General features: G+C 37.5%; 2 protein-coding genes across 7 annotated transcripts in view; one reads left to right on the top strand and one right to left on the bottom strand.

The window, feature by feature from the left end:
- RARS2 (arginyl-tRNA synthetase 2, mitochondrial) overlaps positions 1 to 15,474 on the bottom strand; it is a 65,936-nt gene that overhangs the window by 11,429 nt on the left and 39,033 nt on the right. For 4 of the 5 annotated variants that reach the window (XM_027601325.1, XM_027601327.1, XM_027601324.1 and 1 more), the window contains 3 exons: positions 14,182 to 14,265; positions 10,954 to 11,030; positions 1,350 to 1,508 (listed from right to left, as the gene is read on the bottom strand). In XM_027601325.1, coding sequence (XP_027457126.1) covers positions 1,350 to 1,508; positions 10,954 to 11,030; positions 14,182 to 14,265 — 320 coding nt within the window. Of the gene's footprint in view, positions 1 to 1,349; positions 1,509 to 10,953; positions 11,031 to 14,181; positions 14,266 to 14,606; positions 15,366 to 15,474 lie in introns of those variants that run through there. The other variant, XM_027601328.1, reaches the window with a different exon arrangement.
- SLC35A1 (solute carrier family 35 member A1) overlaps positions 1 to 15,474 on the top strand; it is a 57,922-nt gene that overhangs the window by 40,003 nt on the left and 2,445 nt on the right. The window contains exon 8 of one of the 2 annotated variants that reach the window (XR_003521311.1): positions 7,651 to 7,836. Coding sequence is in view for 1 of the 2 variants with exons in the window: in XM_027601332.1 (XP_027457133.1) it covers positions 7,651 to 7,739 (89 nt within the window). In the remaining variant the exon portion in view is untranslated. Of the gene's footprint in view, positions 1 to 7,650; positions 8,104 to 15,474 lie in introns of those variants that run through there. The other variant, XM_027601332.1, reaches the window with a different exon arrangement.

Raw genomic sequence — 15,474 nt, 5'->3', positions numbered from 1 at the left:
CAAGTCACTCTTCTGCATCAAACCTTCTAATAACTCCTCCCACACCTGTCAAGTCCTCACAATAGTACTGTGTTGTCCGATACGGCAGTTGCTCAGCCCATGTGGCTATTCAAATTAAATAAAATTGAAAATTTAGTCTCTTAGTAACACTACTCACACTTCAAGTGCTCAACAGCCACCCAAGGCTAGTGGCGACCATGCTGGACAGCACATCACAGAACAGCTCTATCACAGCAAGAAGTCAAACTGGACAGCCCTGGAGAATGTTCCACATCATGCCCCACCCTACAACCTCTTCAAGCTCCTCTCCTTCTGCTCTTCATCCTGCTTCCTTACTCCAGCTGTGTGGATTTCTTTGACAAAACTCTTTTCATTCCACCCACAGACAGTATACTCCATCTCCCCTCCCCTGCTTCATTTTTCTCCATAGCATCATTACCACCTAACAGACTGCATATGTTCTTGTTGAATTCCCATTGTCTTTAATTTGGTTAATTTGCTCTCTGTCTCCATGCTGGACTGTAAAGTCCATGACAGAAGGACTTATATTTTCTTTATTCACTGTTGTATTTTCCCCACCCCCTAAAATGGTTATTAAATGAATAAATTTATATGTATCACATACAAGCCTAAGGAAGTGAAAGGGGGAAAAAAACGATTAAGAAAAAGTGAAGGAATGAACAGAAGAGAGAAAAGAGAAGCCAGACTGAAACAAAGACCAGAAGGCCACCTGATATTTGCCTGTGAAGTTCACAGGATTTTTTCAAAGCTCTAACTTCCAGCCCAAAGAATAGTATTTGAGTCCTAATTTTCAACTGAATGACAAATCGTTTTATTTATTTTTAAAGATTTTATTTATTTGAGAGAGAGAATGAGAGAGCGAGCGAGCACATGAGGGGGGAGGGTCAGAGGGAGAAGCAGACTCCCTGCTGAGCAGGAAGCCTGATGTGGGACTCGATCCCAGGACTCCAGGATCATGACCTGAGCCAAAGGCAGTTGCTTAACCAACTGAGCCACCCAGGCACCCACAAATCTAGTTTTAAAACACGAACTTTAGAAGGAAGTTCACAGGGTGCCTGGCTGGCTGTCAGTAGAGCATATGGCTCTTGATCTTAGGGTTGTGCGTTCAAGCCCCATGTTGGGTGTGGAGCCTATTTAAAAAAAAAGAAGCAGAAGAGCACGGGACTCTTGATCTTAGGGTTTTGAGTTTAAGCCCCACGTTGGGTGTAGAGATTACTTAAAATAAAAATCTTAAAAAAAAAAAAAAAAAGAAAGAAGCATCTTCACTACTCGGTAGTACCGTCAAGAGCTGCACCCCATCACAGGAGAGCAGGAGAGTAGGTGGGCACCTTGTAAATCCGCACGTATTCTTCTATGCTGAGGTCCCGAAATTTCTGCCACAGTGCAAGTGCTTGTGTGTCACCCAGTTCTAATCGTTGGAAGAACTCATGTGCTGATTTTGCTATATTTTTATCATCTGCTGCTTCTTTATTAACTTGTACATAAACCTAAGAGCACAACAGTACATTAAATGAAGTATATTAGTCATTGTTATCTTCAATGGAACAAAACAAAACACAATCATGAGATTTTTATTTAAAGGTTAGCCAACTGCCCTTATCAGAGTGTAACCTTTTTTTTTTTTCTTTCCTTTTTTTGCCATGGGCCTTTACTGAACCCGATAGACCCCTTCTCAAAATGTATCTAAATGCATAAAGTAAAATACATATGCTTATAAAGGAAATACATTGAAATAGTTATCCAATTATTTTTTTAAAGTGTGATGAAGTAATGGAAGAAAATGCTAAATTTCTGATAGAAGTTAGGGAAAATGTGTAATTTTTTTCTTCCCTTCCAAGTTCACAGACTCTTAGGTTAAGAATGCCTGGGTTAGATTAAGCTAGCATTTCTTTCCTTTTTTTTTTTTCTTTAACAAAAAGGCAAATTATTATTGCTGCAACTTCTCTGAGAAAAGGTCAAAGAAAGTAGAATGGTTCAATCTGGCTAAGACAAGGCCAAAGACTGATCCGGCAGTTGATTTAAGAAAGATTTTTATTTATTTTTTTTAAAGATTTTATTTATTTATTTGACAGAGACACAGTGAGAGAGGGAACACAAGCAGGGGGAGTGGGAGAGGGAGAGAAGCAGGCTTCCTGCGGAGTGGGGAGCCCGATGTGGGGGCTTGATCCCAGGACCCTGGGATCACGACCTGAGCCGGAGGCAGACGCTTAACGACTGAGCCACCCAGGTGCTCCTAAGAAAGATTTTTAAAACTGTTCTCTAAATCTGCAAAGAACTAGTAAAATAGGCAATCTAGGAAGACCTTTGGATAGCTGGCTTACTTACACTACCCACTTAGGCTCCTGAGAACTGTGTGGACCACTTCTGGAGTGTTTTTGCATCATGTGTCCTGGCTAACAGGAATGGAGTTAGACTGCTTATTAAGGGCTCTTCCATTTCTATGATTCTGTGTTCACAATTTCATTAACAGTATTCCAGTCTCCAAAATGCAAGGTTAATAAATGATATTGAAACAACAACTTTGCACCTTAAGTAGTACTGAAGTTACACATATAGACAATAAAGATTTTACTTCTAGTGGCTTGGTCAGCTAAGGATCCAACTCTTGATTTTGACTCAGGTATTGGTCTCAGGGTTGTGAGATGGAGCCCTGTGTCAGGCTCTGCGCTGGGTGTGGAGCCTGCTTAAGATTCTCTCTCTCCCTCCCTTTACCTCTCAAAAAAAAAAAGAAAAAAAAAAAGATTTTATTTCACTTACAGGCTGAAACATGAATGATAAATTTACTCCCCTCGTATTTTTTCCAGAAAGCTATGAAGGTAGCATAAAAGTAATAAAAATTGGCAAATAAATTACCAAAGAAATATGAGGCATCTAAACTGTTATAGTAATATCATCAAAATATCAATGGCAGATAAAGTGATTTTACTGCTGGAGAGTACACCGGGACAATTGTAATGTGGCTTATACCCACTAGATACTACCAACAAAAGAACAGGGCGTGAAACATCTATGTCAAGGTCAAAATCTTACCTTTCATAGATGGCTTGTGTTAATTACTGGAATGGCAGAATTAAATGAATAAATATTCCCCCCAAAAGTTAAAGCTACCGAATTTTATTTTTCCTCTTTAAAGCACATTGTGCAGAAAAGAGTTAATATAACAGACCTGAGACTGCTATCCTTAAAATGTCCTGTTTGCAAGGTTAGCCCTTGGCAGGCATCTGGGAACTTGGATTTGGGAAATGTTCCCACCAACCTGACAGGAGTAGGTTACTGTGCTTAAACTATGAAAACAATACAGTTTATGCTAAATACTTGCTTTCCTTCTGGGAGTTTGGCATTTTGGAACACGCTAAGCAGAGGGTGACTACATGATCTAACTCCAATAGAAACTTTGGGCATGGAGCAAGTGATGAGCTTCCCCGGCAGATAACATTCATGCATACTATCCCAGTTTGTTGCAGGAGGACCTGCATGTACCGTTGTGACTCCACTAGGAAAACACTCTTGGATGCCTGGACCTGGTTTCCAACAGACTTCACCACATGTGCCTTTCCCTTTACTGATGTTGCTTTGCATCCTTTTGCTGTAATAAATCATAGCTGAGTACAACTATACGTGGAGTCCTGTGAGTCCTCTTAATGAGTTACCAAACTTGGTGGTAGTCTTTGGAGACCAGACACACATATCAAAGAAAATTAATTTCCATGTACTCCTATGAAATAAGTCCAGAATAAGTTAGAAACAGAAGATGATGATTTTGGTAAGGTGTAGGAAAACAGAGAGAGTCACTGTAAGATAGTAAACTGCAGACCTATGACTTTTGAATGACCTATCTATCCGCTGACAACTGCTCAACAGTCCAGCCTATAGGAATAAAGGCATACATAGGTCTCTAAATGATTTGTGGTTCAAAATCTCTCACACACCCAACCACCCACCCACCCATCACACACTCAAGTTCACACAACATTTATAAGTAAACATACACAAAATATCCTTATTTTCAGAAAAGGCTTTTTTTTTTTAAATTTAGGACTCTAAACTCAGATAGCCAACATTTAAAAATCTAATATGCATGTGAACTACTGATAAGAGTATTTTTAGAAAAAACTTTACCTGAATCTTTTCCCTTTCTTAAAACTTAAAATAGAAATAATTAAAACAAAATAAACAAAACCAAGCCCTTGCTAATACTTGAAGAATCTTGGCATTTCAGCAATTTGTAGTTATAAACCAAACATTACTGAAAATCAACTGACACCATCAAGCAGAACAATAGAAGAGCCTTAATTAGCACTTAACAATCTGCCTGTAAATGCACAACAGAAAACTATAATTATTAACATTCATCACCATTTTAGAAAAGAAATGCATTTTCCCTCACAAAATTTAATATTATGTACTTCTGAAATTATACAGTTTTAAATTTAGTTACCACAAACTTTTTATGCTTAGAAAGTATGCATTTTGAAGACAGCTTCCTTTTGAGGCTAGATCTAGACACAAAAGGAATAAAAAGGAAATTTTAATAGTTTGGATTTAATAGTAAGAATGTGGCTTAAGCAAAATGTTCTTGATGGACATATTTTTTCTTTTAGTTACTAGAATGCAAAAGTGAGCTTATTTCCATTACGGAATAAACTAAATGTTTAAGACTTTAAAGGAATATTAACCTTTTCACTATTTCTAGATGCTGGTATTCCCAAAAAGCTCATGACATTTCTAAGATTAAGATAATTACAGTCAGCTCTAGAGATCATCTGTCCATATGTAAAGAAATAAGTGCAAAAAATAAAAGTATATAATGCCCTCTTACTCTCTCTTAATCTCTTAAATTTGATTCTAAAATACCATTAGCAACATAGACACAGTTTAATTCTTTGGTACAGGGCTCTAACCTCAAACCTGGTTATTTTTGTCTTAAAACAGAGAATAACTGCTAAGAATGGTTAGCATTACTTAGATACTAAATAACTGTATATTTGTCTTCTATCTTAAAATGCATTAAATTTTGATCTCATGTTTTAGAAAAAACATAATGCATGATTATAACTCAAACAAACAAGCTCATTGTTAGTTTAATGTTGTTTCTTGATCAGAAATTTCTTATAGAACTGCTGGTTGAGATGAATTTCTAATGTTAAATATTAAAGAAATTCAAACATTAATATAGTTATAATTTAAAAGATCAATATATTGGTTAACAATAAAATCAAAACTTCCTAGATAAAAAAAAAAAACAAGTGATTATCAAGTTTCTCCTCATCAGTATATCATTACCACATATAATTAGCATTTTTACTGTCTATTCATCTTCTTTCAATATCTGGAATCTATTTTTATTTTATGTTTATAATAATATCCGTGATACCTTATGCCTTTATTCAAGGGTGATAATGATTAACTTCTTGTATATATTTATTAGATAATAGTACAGTGTTATACGTTTCTCGTGCTGAAAAAAAGCTTTTTGCACATTTCAATGGGTTTGATAATTACTGAGCTATTAAATGTACTCTGGCTTTGCTCAGTATTCCCATCCTTGTTCTAAGAACGCTCAGAGGACAATGGGCACTGTAGTAACCCTCAGAAGTGTAAGGTTTAGGTAGAAAGGCTAGTGACTTTGGGGAAGATGGTCAAGAGCAAGGTAAAGCAGAAAAGCTGCCAAGAGAGAGGAAAGGAGAATTGCCTAGATTGAGGAGGGGATGGGGAAACATTCCCAGGAAAAACAAAAGCTGGGCAGTCGCTGAGGTGGTAGCGGGCCCTCTGAGGGAAATGGTTTGCGGTATCCCCACATAGGGAGACTGATTTCTAGGCCTATGGAACTGGGCCACAGAAAGATCTCCCACGTGAACTTGGTCATAAAAGCAGAGTTATGTGCCTCCAGGTCATTATGTAGCCTTGGATACTGGGCATATCAGTCAAGACCAATGTTGCCTGAAGTCAAGGAAAGGCCTCCATACCCATCCTGAGATGCACATTAGAGCCTGGGGAACTCTGTGTGATTTGGGAGATGAGAAATCCTCAACGATGACTTAAGCTGACTCTTAAAACCACTCTCAAAAGTATGGCTGGGTTCAGATTTAATGAGGCTCATAATTTAAGAGCTATTTCTTGCATATAAGCATTATAACGAGTAAAATACACACCAACCGTAACAGTCACTTTGATCTGAAGAAAAGTAACATGACCTAACAACTCTTGAATTCAAGTCTTTATAAAATAAAAATTTCTAACTGCATAAATAATCCCATATAGGTCTAGAATTGATTTAATCTTGAATTATTTTAAGTTTGAGAATTTTTGAGAATCTGAAGCTAGGAAAAACATGGTCTCTTGAGGAATACATACTATTCCACATTTAAAAAAAACAAGAGCAAGTAAATATTGTCATTCATGAATTTGGTGTTTTGATCTTGCCCTGTTTTCTACTTTTTTTTGCTGCAGATATAGGGAAACTCAGGGTCACACTTCTAATATACTGCTACCTAGTAATATATTATCCTCTGACCTTCTATGTCTTTTTATTAAATGCCCATCACTATAATTACCTCAAATCATTTTAGAAAGGGGAAGGGTAAAAATAATAAATGCTTTTGGGGTCATCATTATGAACTTAAGAGAAAATTTATACTATTGTGTTAATATATCATGTTACCTTTATAAATGTCAGTGTTAGGGTACAGTGCTAATGCATACTTTATTGACATAATATTTATCTCTATGAGAGGCTGCTCATATTTTAGAGGCATTTCTATGGTTATCAAAATTCATATTAATAAGCAACATGCAATGAGTCAAGTTCGAAAACCTTCTGTAGCTAAAAAAAAAAGGGGGGGCTGGATTATACATTCTTAAAACAGTGTTAGATGTTATTAAGGTCCATTCAAGTACTTTTTTTTTCCTCTTTTTGAGAGAGAGGGAGGGAGGGAGGGAGGGAGAGGGAGAGTCTTAAGCAGGCTCCATGCCCAGCACAGAGCCTGATGTGGGGATAGATCTCACAACCCTGAGATCATGACCTGAAATCAAGAGTTGGATGCTTAACCGACTGAGCCACCCAGGTGCCCCCAAGTCCATTTAAGTAGTTTAAACCTAGGAGAAACTCTGAGAAATTACTTTTAAAAATTATCATTAAAACAGGTAAAAAAGTAAATGATGACATCCATATACTCAGGATTTAGATTTAACATTTGTTAACTTTCTACCATAAGAAATTACTTTTTTAAAGTGGAAAAGCTTTTTGATACATGTTCCAAAGCTTATTATGTATGTTTTCCTTGAACCAATACTGTGAATTCTAAACAGCAAATATATTAGTTATTTAACTTATTAGCTAATTCAGGGAGGATAGACTATTATAAAACCACTTTCTCCGTTTCATGACAACAAAACAGAACAACTAAATAAAAGGTTTCACATGTTGACCAACAGAAGTCCCAAGTCCACACACAATACAGCCAGACACCATGGGAAAAGAATGACTTTTCTATGTACCTATGTACATAGAAAAACCAGTAACGAAGCAAAGCAAAAAAAATGGAATGCTGTAGAGAGATGACTGTAGGTGTTAAATATTTTCATCACAGAAAGGAAATACTAAAACTATCCTATAATTTCTATATACAGAAACTGAGAAACTGAAACTGGTGGATACTGATTGTGGTGCCATTCAGAGGGAGGCAGGCCACAAACTGCTACTGGATGGCCAGAGCTGAATTCAACAGATACACTGGAAGGTTGAACTGTGACAAGTCAACTACCAATTGTGTTCCTGGTACAGCAATTTGAGGATGAAAAAAAGGAAAATGTTATGTAAGTAATTACAACCAACGGAAATGAAGGGCCAGAAAGGCATTCTGTAATGCCAGTGGAGGGCAGGGCAGTGCAGTGAGTGGATTGCTGGTGCTGGAATCCTGGGTCTGGCCCTTGGGTTCTTCATCAGTACACTACATGATGAAGTTAGATTCTGGGAATGGTAACTAGTGTATCCTACAATAGTTAGTTCTTCCGCGGGGCTATACAACAGGTTTTAGATTACATAACTTAATGATTACAGCTTGACGTCTGGAATTGTGATGCCTTTAGCTTTGGTTTTCTTTTTCCACATTCCTTTGGCTATTCAGGGTCTTTTGTGGTTCCACACAAATTTTAGGATTGTTTGTTCCAGTTCTGTGAAAAAAAGTTGATGGTATTTTGATAGGGATTGTGTACACCAAATGTGTAGGTTGCTCTAGGTAGCATAGACATTTTAACAATATTTGTTCTTCCAATCCATGAGCATGGAACGTTTTTCCATTTCTTTGTGTCTTCCTCAATTTCTTTCATGAGTATTCTATAGTTTTCTGAGTACAGCTCCTTTGCCTCTTTGGTTAGATTTATTCCTAGGTATCTAATGGTTTTGGGTGCAACTGTAAATGGGATCAACTCCTTAATTTCTCTTTCTTCTGTCTCATTGTCGATATATAGAAATGCCACTGCTTTCTGTGCACTGATTTTATTTCCTTCCACTTTACTGAATTCCTGTATGAGTTCTAGCAGTTTTGGGGTGGAGTCTTCTGGGTTTTCCACATAAAGTATCATGTCACCTGCAAAAAGTGAGAGTTTCACTTCTTCTTTGCCGATTCGGATGCCTTTTATTTCTTTTTGTTGTCTGATTGCTAAGGCTAGGACTTCTAGTACTATATTGAACAGCAGTGGTGAGAGTGGACATCCCTGCTGTGTTCCTGACCTTAGGGGAAAAGCTCTCAGTTTTTCCCCACTGAGGATGATATTTGCTGTGGGTTTCTCATATATGGCTTTTATGATATTGAGGTATGTACCCTCCATCCCTACACTGTGAAGAGTTTAAATGGAAGATAGAGAAAGGGACAAGAAGACCTGTAAGATCAAATTCATTCAAAATTTAACCACAAGGCATGCTGTTTGGGGTTGGCAATAAAAGATTAGGAAAACATGGTCCTTCCTCTCAAAAAGCTTACAACTAAGTAAAATTTGACAAGGGAAAAACCAGGGATCCAACCAAAGTACAGGTTTTCTTTTAGGAACAGGCTTAAAATCATTTATTAATATGTGCCTAAAGCTCAAAAAAAAAAATTCCTCATTTATGGTACACGTTTTTGTTCAAAGTAATCCACAATGACAACTATAATTTTAAAATGAAAACTAGGTCTGCAAAAATAAGCACAAAGATAAAATAACCTGGAGGCTGCCACTAGGCTCTGCATTTTTTTTCCGTCCTGCAAGGGAAGGAGGAAGAGAGCCAGTTAGCGCCCTAATGGATTTCTATCTTTTATTACAAACAGTAAGGTGGGTGTATTTGACTTGCTCTCTTTTGTTTATAAATGCTGCTTCCCTATGAACCTTTTAGGCAAAAGAACACTTACGAAGGCAATGCCACTGTTCCTTGAGGTTTCAGTTATTCACAGAAGTACCCCTGCCCTTGTTCCTTCCTTACATGCATCCATCAATTAACAACCTCTATATAGATGTATAATCTCCCACTTTTTGAGTCTCAAAAGCCTGGAGATTTGTAGTACGCGGAACAGAAACATACATTTAAGTTTCTATGGAGTTTGAGAACAGACTTTACTCTAAAATATTTAAAATATTACGAGCAACAAAGACTATTTTCAGGATTAAATAAAACCTTTGAGGTGGGGTGGGAGAAAGAGGAAAATAGGAACTCTCATATGAAGTTGTACAATAAATTCTTAAAAATGTTCCCCTAATGACGTAAGGTCTCCGAGCAGGTATTTGCACGTTCTGTGGCATGGGTAGACTCTGTGGGCCCAGAGCTGAAGAAAGGTTCACTAAGCTTGTGGTAAAAAAATACTTGCCATTATCCCAAGTTTTAAAAAATAATACAACAAAAATTCCAGGCACTAAGGTAGCATGCTTTACTTACAGACAACCATAAAGAATTAATTTTGAAACTCTTGCTTATCAATAAATCTCAATGGAAAAAAGAAAAAAAATGTTTTGGTTAATATTCTAAATCAAAATGTAGGCATTTAAAGTGCAGTGCAGGCCTGGACTCGGGAGGAAGTTACAAACCCTTAAAGGTCTTTAAGAATGGCCATGTGATTTTTGTTAAATTTAACTGCAAAGCCACAGGAGAAAAATCACTTATCAAAAAGGAAAATGATGAAGCATTCTTGGTGTAGCGCTGGCTAGAGAAGTAAAGCATTATTTTGCTAAGTGCTCTTCCTCACACACAGGTCTTAACAGCTTTAGTCGATCCCCGGTACGGCACCAGCACAGCCGATGCTGTACCGGTGTTTCCTCTTGTGAGGCCCAGACACAGCAGAGAACTAGGACGATGCAAAGGAAACACGCCCCTGGAGATTAACTGCCCAAGAAGACCTTTACTAATGAACTCCAGGAGAGCCCGAGGACGGAGAACCAAAGTACCCAAGGACTAAATGAGGCAGAAAAGGAAGGGGTTCACCCTGGGCAAAAGCCAGGAAAAGGAGCCCAAAGACAGAAATGAAAGAAAGCACACACAAATTCAGAGAAACACATGTACTTCCCCCACCGCAGAACAAGAGAAAAAAGTATATACTCACGTTTTTCAAGTCTAAATGAATTATAGTTATTGCCATAAAGACAGCTGCAGTTACATAGCAACTGACAAAAAAATTAGAGAAATTTCTGTATTGAATCTGTTATCTCATGTGTTTATTCTAAGACAACTCTATACCTAGAGAAATACTATCCCAAATCAACTAAAACAGAAATAAAAGAAACACTTGGATAAGAAAACGAAAAGAACTTCCTAGTAAACTAAAAGCAACATTTTCCAATTTTTTTGGTTCCTTGTTTTAAGGAGTATTTTTTAAAGCCTCTCAGATTAAAAATTAATCCAAGCTGCATAGTACTCTGAAAAAAATAAGTTGAAGCATTTTCTACTATTGTTTCTTGCCAACTTACTTCAAAGAGATGCTGTAAAGGATTGGACTGAAGTTTTTCTTCATAGCCAAAGAGTTGGAAGCCAGATCCCAGAAGACCTACCACAATAATCCGTAAATGAAAAAATTACAAAATGGAACAGTAGAGAACAGTCATGGCAAGGAACAGGTATAGTTATAGCAAAAGGTCAAGCTCTCATAATTATGTGTCCTGAGAGTACTGCAAACACATGCTATCATCTTTGGCTACCCCATAAACTCACATAAGTTAAATTCAATGTACTGAATCACAAATTCACTATATTGGACAGATCACTGCAATTAACTTCCCAGACACCAATAGATTATGAACTCATAAAAAGCAGGGTCTAGGACTAACTTCTTTTTGTACTAACAGTGCCTAACACTTCCCTAGCAGATGTAATAAAACAAGCATAATAAAACAGCTATCCTGGGGAAGGACAGCATGATGCTAGAAACTGGATGCTTAAAATTTGTGAAAACAACCTGATGGGAAGTAATTTCAGAACTTACTTTCTAAACTTGTGTGTGTTAAAATAAAACAAAGGTAGAAATTGGCTTGGTATTATATTAGCTCTTAAACCAATGACTGAAGGAAAACAATAAAAGATATAAAAGGTAAAACTCAAAACATACCTGATTACCTCTCCCATTCAAGGTGACCAATCAACAAAATTCTTTTTTGTCTGGCTATATATATATACATATATATATTTTTAGAAGATTTTATTTATTTATTTGACAGAGAGACAGCAAGAGAGGGAATACAAGCAGAGGGAGTGGGAGAGGGAGAAGCAGGCTTCCCGCGGAGCAGGGAGCCCAATGTGGGGCTTGATCCCAGGACCCTGGGACCATGACCTGAGCCGAAGGCAGCCACTTAACGCCTGAGCCAGCGAGGCGCCCCTATCTGGCCATATATTTGTTTTTTATTTGTCAATGATTTTTTTGTGTTTGATGATAAGTTCAGCATTCAGGGTTAGTGTTAATTTGAACCTTAATTTTTTTTTTTTAATACTAACTGAGGTAATAGACTGTGAATACTTATATTCTTAAGATATTCTTGCTAAAAGATGATCACAGTGTTAGTCTGAAAGGATATATGCAGCCTGGGGTCAAGAGCAATAAAAGGTGGTTTAATTATTTTATTTTTTTAAAGATTTTATTTATTTATTTATTTGAGAGCGAGAATGAGAGAGAGCGAGCGAGCATGAGAGGGGGGAGGATCAAAGGGAGAAGCAGACTCTCTGCTGAGCAGGAAGCCCGATGCGGGACTCGATCCCGGGACTCCAGGATCATGACCTGAGCTGAAGGCAGTCGCTTAACCAACTGAGCCACCCAGGCGCCCGGTTTAATTATTTTAAAAACCAATCTGTTTCTACAACTATATCAATTACTAAGCTTCAGATCTAAATTGTCAGGGGGCCTTGCTGACGAATATTTTTCTATAGAGGTTCAGCAGAAAGTGGGATGCTACTGAATGTGAAGATATAAAATATTTTGGTGCTTTAGACAGAACAGAAGGACGATTGAAAAATGTTACCAGCCCTATTCACTTTAAGCAAAAGCAAATGTGATTATGATTCAGGGTCTTGGGAGCAGGATGTGGAAAGATGCCCAGAGTGTCTAAAAAATGGAAATAGGAAAAGTAAAGGCCAATCTCCATTTAACATTCAACCTAATATATTTTCAAAAACTAATTTTGTGCTTAGAAACTATCTGCCAACTTTCCATAGGAGATAGCTGAAACAGCCCAAATTAAAACTCTTCAACAATGATGGTTATAATGGAAATGGTGACAGATCATTAACCATAGCAATCCTTTAGAGAAACATTGCTGTAATAAAATCCTGTAGCTAAAATTAAAGAATACCATAATCACCGCCTGTGAAATGCATAAAGCAGTTAAACTAATGTAAACTGGATGCCATCTATTAAATCTGACTGTTGAGCCTCGAGCCTAAACCTCTGACTACACCAGCTGTTGTGAACTGCAGGTGGATCCTTAAAATGCAAGGCATGTTTTCTGATTTCACCCACAATGAATACTAATGGCACTGATAATTGGCTCAAGTTCTACCCTTTTTAGAGTCTAAAAGAGATTTTTATTAACTGAAATGAAAGAGAAGGTCATGATAAATCTGTCTTTTGGAAATTCTGATTTCATTTCACGGGATATGATACAACATAATAATATCAGTGAACTTCAGAACTGGCAGTGCATGCTGCACTTTATAGAAGCTTTAAAATATTATGTAGCCTTTCTTTTGGATTAGTACTATAAAATAACTTCCCAGGACAGATTCATTCATCACTCTTAGTGCTTCTTATGTGCCAAGCACTATGGACACAAAAATAACGAAGACACAGTCCATGCCTTTAGGAACATATCACCTAGCAGGGGAGAGAAGCACACAAAGAAGAACAGACTACAGCGAGCAAATTTGAGTAGAGCTGGATACTAGGAATATCGTGATGGGAGATGGAGGCAAGGGTCTATCTGTGGGACACTGGGGCTGGATGTTAAAACACACACAGTAGTTGCCAGAGGTTTTTAAGAGCTTGCATTTCACATGCTACCAGTACTTCACTACCATAGCAACTTCATTTTATCTTGCCCTTCCTTGATTACTGGTGTATTATGAGCAAGGAATGGTTCCGAGTAAACTCACGACATTAGAGGTAATTTATGGCATTTAACTGTTTGGGTCTTACTCCTTTCTTCCTCTCTTTTCTTTTTGACCCCCTGCCACTGTACAATTTAAGAAGGAGCCAAGTATTCCACTTTCTTTTTCCTCCATGCCACTGGCTCAGGATGTAACAGATAACCCTCCACGTGATGGCCCAGGGAGGCTGGACTTCACTTGTTCTAAAACTGGCAGGGCTGTAGTTAAGGGTATATATATAGCTAGACTTACTGTTTCCTGGTACATTCACTTCTGCATTTGACAAATGTAAGCTTTTTCTTTAATAAAACCGCAAAAACCTGTATTTTTCAGGTATTGCTCTGAATGTGTGACGTTTTCTCCCTCAAACTTATTTGTGTGGTGAGAATTACTCTAACAAATACAATACAAGCTTTATGCAAAGAGCCATTAGGGAAAAAAAAAGGTAGGAGGCACTAACTCTATCCATTGGATTCTGCCTATAATCTGTCATGATCAAATAACATAATATTAAAAGCAATTAAACTTAACAGTGAAATGAAAGATCAAATCTCAGACTTACTTACCAAACTGCATGCCCCAATCTCCAAGGTAATTTATTCTGGTTACTTGATGTCCTAAAGCTTCTTTGAGATTTGCTATAAAATTTCCTAGTAATCAACAAAATATACGGTTTCTCATTCTTGTTATCCATTTTGGCATAAGAACCATGTGCTCCTCTATTACCAAAGCATAACACAGAAAATTTTTTTTTGACAAAATTTACCAACTCCATTTTTTTTTTACTAAAATATTCATTATGGTGTTTTCATCTATGTTATGGAAAGGGAGTAGAGAATTATTTTGGGGGCAGTTAGTTACTCCAAAGAATCTCACAATTTTCATAAGAACAGATTTTTCAGCAACATCAGTGGGAGCTGGGAACACGTTAGAATAACTGCAATTCCAAAGACAGAAAATAATAGAATCTCAGTAATTAACAAGAAATAACCTGGGTATGCCCTAAAGAGCCTGAGCCATACTGTTTTTTTCTCGATAGCTCATTCTTCCTTCTTTCAATCACTGAAGTCCATCTCCTTATGCCTGCTCCCTAAGAGCACACGGTAGTCCAAGAACTTCATCTTCCTATACTGCTGACACTGGTTTGACATTAAACATCTGCTCCACTCTCCTAGTGTGCCCTCACCTGCTGCAGAGACTGGAAGCCTAAAAATTTCTCAGAACCTTCTGCAGTTACGGTTTCAGAAGTCATTTATGTTTGGGCATTCAGATACACTTTGCATGAGACTTAGAAGGCCGAAATGAGGTTAAAGGGGATCTATTTCTATTTTTTTCTGACAAGCACAGCTGTGGAGGCTTTTTTTTTTTTTTTTTTGGTGGCATCACTGAGAGTGCACAGTGTCCTGTCAGATGACCTCCAAGGAAACTGAAAGGGTATGGGGCTGCCTCTTTTGCTAATATGAATTCTAGAAGGCATCAGAGGACTAAGGGCAGCTTCCTGTGACAGTGGTAGCATGGTTGCCACTGGAAGGCACCGTAGAAAAGGCAGAAGCTCTCTTGATGACCAAGCTCTATGGTATGATTTTGGGAGTCACTTAACGTTACTTAATCCAAAACTTCTTCAGCACTTCCAACAGCTCTGCAAACTATTCAATATCCTGTAATAAATCTTTGCCTGCTTTTACAAGAGTGGATTTAGTATTCTGCAAATAATCCTTCACCAATATGCATATCTGACTTAAATTACTGCAACTACTCTTCCAGCTTCCCTACTTCTAGACTTTCCCAGTCTACATAGTTCCAACAGCAACCTTCTTCAGCTGCTACTCAGACTGTATTCTTATTTTTAATTAGCACAT

This window comes from Zalophus californianus, chromosome 7 (assembly GCF_009762305.2).
Source record: "Zalophus californianus isolate mZalCal1 chromosome 7, mZalCal1.pri.v2, whole genome shotgun sequence".
Taxonomy (NCBI): Eukaryota; Metazoa; Chordata; class Mammalia; order Carnivora; family Otariidae; genus Zalophus; species Zalophus californianus.
Note: the sequence above shows the minus strand (reverse complement) of the source record. Positions and strands in the feature narration are given on the sequence as shown.